Source organism: Phycodurus eques, chromosome 15, assembly GCF_024500275.1.
Source record: "Phycodurus eques isolate BA_2022a chromosome 15, UOR_Pequ_1.1, whole genome shotgun sequence".
In the NCBI taxonomy this organism is placed as follows: Eukaryota; Metazoa; Chordata; class Actinopteri; order Syngnathiformes; family Syngnathidae; genus Phycodurus; species Phycodurus eques.
Window position 1 is genome coordinate 21,790,170 of NC_084539.1, and position 7,138 is coordinate 21,797,307.

General features: G+C 43.1%; 4 protein-coding genes across 4 annotated transcripts in view; all 4 read right to left on the reverse strand.

Moving 5' to 3' along the window:
* Positions 1-451: 451 nt before the first annotated feature.
* Positions 452-3,038, reverse strand: LOC133413777 (oocyte zinc finger protein XlCOF6.1-like). The gene is made up of 2 exons (XM_061698557.1): positions 2,621-3,038; positions 452-2,027 (listed from the first exon to the last, which is right to left on the reverse strand). Exons 1-2 carry the CDS (start codon positions 2,721-2,723, stop codon positions 886-888), a joined length of 1,245 nt encoding a protein of 414 aa, XP_061554541.1. The 5' UTR covers positions 2,724-3,038; the 3' UTR covers positions 452-885.
* Positions 3,039-3,993: 955 nt separating this feature from the next.
* Positions 3,994-4,371, reverse strand: LOC133413586 (histone H2B-like). Its single transcript, XM_061698153.1, has one exon. It carries the CDS (start codon positions 4,369-4,371, stop codon positions 3,994-3,996), a length of 378 nt encoding a protein of 125 aa, XP_061554137.1.
* A 1,685-nt stretch (positions 4,372-6,056) lies between these two features.
* Positions 6,057-6,461, reverse strand: LOC133414001 (histone H2A-like). Its single transcript, XM_061699002.1, has one exon. The coding sequence runs from the start codon at positions 6,452-6,454 to the stop codon at positions 6,071-6,073; it is 384 nt and encodes a 127-aa protein (XP_061554986.1). The 5' UTR covers positions 6,455-6,461; the 3' UTR covers positions 6,057-6,070.
* Positions 6,462-6,584: 123 nt separating this feature from the next.
* LOC133414000 (histone H3-like) overlaps positions 6,585-7,138 on the reverse strand; it is a 1,453-nt gene continuing 899 nt past the window's right edge. The window contains exon 2 of the mRNA XM_061698999.1: positions 6,585-6,601. Within this exon, the coding sequence (XP_061554983.1) occupies positions 6,585-6,601 (17 nt within the window). The remainder of the gene's footprint in view (positions 6,602-7,138) is intronic.

The following is a 7,138-nucleotide window of genomic DNA, read 5'->3' on the forward strand; positions in this document are numbered from 1 at the left end:
CGACCCCATAAGTGGTTAAGTGTTATGTTTCAACTACATATCTAACAAAAAAATGGACACTCGCAATTGATCTGTTCTGAGCGATGTGTTGATAACAAACCACTTGTGTGTTTCTGACATACTTGGAACATAAAGATGACTCTGTATGTACTGTCAGTATTAACACACTACTCGAAACTGTGTATTGCTTAATAATTCTCGGCTCTTCAGTGTTAATGTCCTAAATGCATATTTTATTATAGTGGCTTGTTTGCGGTAGCACTGGAGCAGCTCCAGCTACCGGAGACAAAGTCCCTTTGGCCGATATAGATGATTCAGATCCTGAAGCATACAGCTTAAAAAATATATATATATATTAATGGAATTTCAGTTCCTATTAAAAGGGGCGGGGAGATAATTTGATATGCACATAAATTGGGTTACTATCACTGTTTGAAGAGTTGTACTTTATTCATAATCACATTCACAGTTTTCCATCTGATCACAAAGAGTCACAGTTTGTCCCCGCCCAGTCATTACTTATTCGACATGGACATCACAAAACATTGGCTAATCCAGATAGTTTGCTTTTAGCATGATTCTAATTCTCAATACTTGGCCACATGAGACTTTTAAGAAGGTACGTAACATGCAAGATGTTAGATATAATACAAAAAGGTAGATGGAATACAAGAATGTAAATTCTTTCAAGTCAGTGTCATAGCAATAAGTTTCAATATTCAAAATCAAAACTTTTATTCAAAGCTTCATTGATCTCAACTATACGTACCAGAACTCAAGTGTCTTAAACGAACCCTTACGAGAGAATGTTCGACCACAAACTGAACCGGCAAGTGTGTGTTCTTGTGTGTTTCCTTCAAGTTCCCTTCTGCATAAGCTTTCTCTTCACTTGTGTGCACTCGTGTGACGCTTCAAGTTTCCTTTTTGAGAGAATCTTTTCCCACAATCGGAGCAGGCAAAAGGCTTCTCTCCAGTGTGCGTTCTCGTGTGTGTCGTCAAAGTGCGCCTCTCAGAGAATCTTTGACCGCAAACTAAGCAGGGAAAAGGCTTCTCACCGGTGTGTGTTCTTGTGTGCGTTTTTAAGTTTGCGCTTGTCGAGAAGCTTTTCTCGCAATTCAAGCAGGCAAAAGGTTTCTCTCCAGTGTGTGTTCTTGAGTGTGTCGTCAGAACGCGCCTCTCAGAGAACCTTTGACCGCATACTGAGCAGGAGAAAGGTTTCTCACCAGTGTGTATTCTCGTGTGTATTCTTAAATTTCCTTTTGTTGAGAATCGTTGCTCGCAAAATGAGCAGGAGAAAGGTTTCTCTCCTGTGTGTGTTCTTGTGTGTGAGATCAAGTGTACTTTTTGGAAGAATCTTCGACCGCACACTGAGCAGGCAAAAGGTTTCTCGCCAGTGTGAGTTAATGTATGCAATTTGACATATCCCTTTGTAGAGAATCTTATACCGCAAACGGAGCAGGCAAAACGTTTCTCTCCCAAGTGTGTTCTCGTGTGTCTTCGTAAGTATCTCTTCTGAGAGAATCTTTGATCACAAACCGAGCAGGCAAAAACTTTTTCTCCAGTGTGGAAAACCATGTGTGTTTGCAAAAGAGACTTGGAGACAAAGGTTTCCCCGCACTGAGAACATTTCCACGGTTTGTTGTCGGCGTGACATGTCATATGACCTTCAGACCGATCGTCATCAGTGTCGGGAGAGTGGGACGTTATGTCGTCGCTATCGGACAGCGGGGCTAAGAGGCGGTCTGCTCGTGATCCTCCACGGTGTTCTCCATCACCTTCTGTTTTCACGCGTTGACTTGAGCTGCTGCTCGGAGGCCCCGCACCTCCGTTCTCCTCACTCCGAACTTCATCTTCACTCTTCAGAAGGACACCAGTCACCGGAATCTCTGTGAAATCGTCCTCCTCTTTAACGTACGAGGGTTGTTGCTCCTCCTCTTTAACGTGAAGCGGTTCCCAGTCTTCTTCCTCTTTAATGTCACGGGACTCTAACGCCTGCTGCTGACGAGGAAGATATTTTTCACTGGCGTCTGTGGGACGCAAGAACACATATATTGTGTTGTATATTTATAAAATGAATAGGTAAGCCAAATGAGTGATAGAACAGTTACATAAGATAATCAAATGGAAATGTGTAAAATAAAAACAAGTATCAATAATTGTTGAAAAAAATAATAATTGGCAATTGAAAGTCAACAATAATTAACTAACACCTAACGGTTGTTGTTGTGACTTTCGCCTTGTCCCATCAGGACTCATATTGACTTTTCCCAGCTATCTCGGCATCTGGCTGCGCAACAATCTAGCCTATTTTAAATATCACGTCAATGCACGAGTCAAGAAACTCAAGTTCGCCGTTGGTTTCTTTTATGAGGGTAAGATGATGCTTTTCTCCTTCTCCCCACAAAGAGCTGCTTATGGTCCTCTTTCTGTCACAATAAGATTATGGTGACGGTTTATAGATTTTGCTTGTTCCACGCCCCGAGTTTATCTCGACACGCAGCTCTGAAATTGATCGATTACTTTTTTAGCACAGGATCAGGTCGCTTTGACATGTAAATTAAAAATCCACACGTTAATATTTTTTTATGACTATACAAGTGAGAGTAAAACGTGTCCAAACCTGCTCCGTGCAACTCAGCTCGGGGATTCTTGAGTTGACGTTGCCGCTCGCTCTCCTCTTTTGCTCCACAAAGTTCCTCCTTTGCCGTCGTCCTTGCAAACATTTTCACGCGACACTTGACGCCGATACGAAACTTGTGTTTAGCGATGCGATGCAAGCGGCAATAACGGCAAGCAAGCAAAAACTAAGCTAGGCTAAACTAAGCTAAGCTAAGCTAAGCTAAGCGAAACCGAGGCGGAGAAACTTTAAGGTGCAGCGAGACGAGTTTAACCGGACACCGAAATTTGATGAATGACGTTTTACTCCAAAGAGGTACTGATGGACGCACTGCGTCGAGGCTTCAATTGAGAACTAATTCAGGAATTATTATTATTTGTTTTCGTTTTTTGGTGAAGCGCTTGTGGTGACGTACGCGGAAGCAAATGTTGCAAGGCAGATGTACGGCAACTCCATTTGGACAAAACAGTGTCACCAACACGCCTTTCGGAAAACGTAGCAAAACGAGACACGAAGTAACACAACCTCAGTGAGCACATCAATACAAATTTTATATTCGACTTCTGTGGGTCAAAGACGAAGGAGGAGGAAAGCCTCTCATTAGAAACTAAAAGTATGGACTTTAAATGTTGGCACGAGAAAATGAAAGCTTCAGGAATGTATTTTCTTATTCTGTTCTGGTTATCGCCAGCAATGTCCGGCTTTTGGATGAAGAGAAATCCATCTACTGTCTTTAAAGCCAAATAAACCCAAATGTGCTTTGTGCAGGACAGTTCAAAGAGGGGATCACGTTTTTAGTTGCAATTAGCTTATATTATATTCCTCCATTATGTAACAGGTGAGTGGATAAGGCACCACAAAGACGTTTCAACATATTCGTTTCTAGAATGCTTTTACTCCTGCAGACCCCTGCTGCCCCACACCGAATACGGCAACGCGTATACGTCGTTTTCCCCTCAACATGAACGCATATTACAAAGCACAGTAGCATGTCGTTTCATTCCCCCCCAAACTAATCTCAAAACCATACAAATGGGGAAATACCCACAATAAATTGCCTAGCGGCTACAAAGAGACTGAATTACTAAAAGCAGTCTTCTGAGCTCCAATCTGCACACAAACGTGTACCCCCCCCCCCCTCCATTGACATTAGAAAATGACTGAATAAAATGATCAAATTTACAAATACGCTACATCACCATTAATGACATAAATGCTCCGTTTGTTCCATGTTGTTGGGATTAAAAAACAAAACAATTTGAAAAGATTTAAACTAAACAAACAATGCCGGCCTGTAAACTTGGAACGTGTTCACTTTAGAGAGAAAGTAGGTGGCTCTTAAAAGAGCCGTTGCTGGTGGCCGCGACCGAACCGGCTCACTTGGAGCTGGTGTACTTGGTGACGGCCTTGGTGCCCTCGGACACGGCGTGCTTGGCCAGCTCGCCGGGCAGCAGGAGGCGGACGGCGGTCTGGATCTCCCTGGACGTGATGGTGGAGCGCTTGTTGTAGTGAGCCAGGCGAGAAGCTTCGGAGGCGATGCGCTCGAAGATGTCGTTGACGAACGAGTTCATGATGCTCATGGCCTTGGACGAGATGCCGGTGTCGGGGTGGACCTGCTTGAGGACCTTGTACACGTAGATGGCGTAACTCTCCTTCCTCCCCCGCCTTCTCTTGCCCTTGCCGGGCTTGCTGGCGGTCTTGGTGACCGCTTTCTTGGAGCCCTTCTTGGGCGCGGACTTGGCTGGCTCGGGCATGACGTCTTGCGGTCGCTGCTCGGTGTGAGGGGACGTAGGCAGCCCGGTGGTCTTAAAGGGGGCTCGCATGCAAATAGCGCTGTGCCGGCGCCACTCTCCGATTGGCTGAAATCGCCCCACGCCACATTACCTTTGTGACGTCCTCAATACCACGTTCGACGTCTATATAGTTCTTTATTCTTTGATTTTATTGACATGACGTCTTCTCCCCTCGTTAGTTATTATAGTGTTGTTCGCAATTGTCTGCATTCTTATTTTTTTTCCAATGATTATTCTACTCAAAATCACTCAAGTACAAATCCAACTAACACTCTTTTGTACATTCGTGTGTTGCTGTGGTCTGTCTTCCATGTCGCGTCCACTAGAAACAATATTGCAAGTTACGCCTTGTTGACCACACTGCAGCAGGCAAATACGGCCCTATATTTGGTTTAGTATTATTGCATTATTTTATGGGAGGTAATTGGAGTGAAATTAGCCAATTGGTTTGGCTTATATTACTACAAAATAAAAAATTATATATTTACATGTGTTTATGTGTTGTATGCTTACGTTTTAAAAATACTACTTATCAAAATTGACATACAACTAATAATTGCTGCGCTGTGTTGTTACAATTACTACAACAATGTATGATATCAGTTTGCTGGTTAGACAAGCAGTCACATTTTCTTTCTTACTGGAAATTAAAATGTACTAAAGTACGCTCAAACTGAATATTACTCAATTTGTAGTAACCTAAATAAAATTCCCATACTACCCCGACAAAGCTGTTCAAATGTTGTTGGAGGAAAATGTGCAATAGCAGCACCATCTACTGGACAAGTGAGTAACTGCACTTGTTGGTTGTCTTACAACCGTGACCCATTTCATCCTTTTGCAACACTCCGGACCTGAAAGAGGACACTCCCCCCCATCACGCCAATCAACACAATTGTTCTTTGTTCTACATGAAACAACGTAGAACGAGCGTAGTAGTGTCATAAGAAGAAATGAACATTTTATTTCACATGGTTGTTATCAATTAGAGTACCATTCAATGTTTTCTCCATTGAAACATACTAATCTTTATTTGTCGTTTGTGATTGACTCGCTGGTTCCAACGCTGTACGGCAAGATATCCAAACTGCGACCTGTGGGCCATTAGGAGGGCATCCGTCCATTTTTGTAGTGGCCCGCAGCATGTGGCGAGTTTAGATCGTGTAGTAGCGTTTAGATACACAAAAATGCAAAGAAATCTTTTACAACTAAAATAGTAAAACATTTCTTCAGGATGGTGAATAAACAAAGTGTGCTCTCATTTGTCAACATATCACATTGAAGATCTCCCTTTAAATTGGAGAATTTAGTACTCATTGTTTTGGTTGTGAATGTAGAAAGGAGATTCTGCTGTTGCTCGGTGCAGGAACAAAACGTCCAGAAATTCCCCAACGATTTGCATTACCTTTAAAAGAAAAGAAGAAAAAGAAAAAAGAAAAAAGAAAAAAAAAAAAAAAAAAAAAAAAGCACTTCAGTCTTGCGAACCCACTGCAGTCCTGTCACAATTAAAACGTGTTTTTTCCCCACCACCCTCATCACTGGTACTTCAACATGCAGTGCTGCTTTACAAAGCGGTAGAATCAAATGTGAACAGTTGCTCTTTTTCGGAAAGTGTGTGGCTCTTAAAAGAGCCGTTTTTGGGGTGGCGGTGGTTTCTAAATTACTTTGTCTTGCCGGCTTTCTCGGTCTTCTTGGGCAGAAGCACGGCCTGGATGTTGGGCAGAACTCCACCCTGGGCGATGGTGACCCCACCGAGAAGCTTGTTGAGCTCCTCGTCGTTGCGGACGGCCAGCTGCAGGTGACGAGGGATGATTCTGGTCTTCTTGTTGTCGCGGGCGGCGTTGCCGGCCAACTCCAGAATCTCGGCGGTCAGGTACTCGAGTACGGCCGCCAAGTAGACGGGGGCGCCGGCACCGATGCGCTGAGCGTAGTTGCCTTTGCGGAGCAGTCTGTGGACACGACCCACCGGGAACTGAAGTCCGGCCCGGGATGAGCGAGTCTTGGCCTTTGCTCGCGCCTTTCCAGATTTCCCGCGACCTGACATTGTTACGGCTCCTTACTTTGTCTGTGTGAGGATACCACAACTCCAGTGGAGCGAGGGTACTTATACATACGGTTGCTGTTCATCGATTGGGTAGCTGGTGCGGGAAAACGGTTGTCCAATCACCAACGAGCTACGGTTGCCCCGCTTCTATTTCAGCGTAAACGACTGTTTTGAATGTGACCTTCTTTGTTGGAACTCTCAAAACAAATTAAAATGTCTCTTTTTTTCCCCCACCTCTTTTCGTAAATCTGATAATACACGTATTGATTTAATCAAAATGCGTATTGGACCAACCGAGGCATTCCCCCCCCCCCCCCCCCCCCCGCCATCATTGTTTTATTGTACTAAAAGTCATTATTTGAGCAACGTGATCAAAAGTAATAGGAGTGAGTTTAACACGGAATTAAAAAATAAACGGGATGGAAAATGGATGGATGAATATAACCACATGGCATGTTGCTACTCTGAGCACATTGCGGTGATTGTACGATAAAATGTATTTTCAAAATAAACGGATTATATAGTTATATATATATATATATATATATATATATATATATATAGAGTAGGAGCATGTCGACATTTTCACAACCCCCCCTCATAGTTGAAAGATATTCAGATATATCGGAAAAAATAAGTGAATTTAATGTAGTATAGATTTAAGATTTAAATGATATTTTCAAG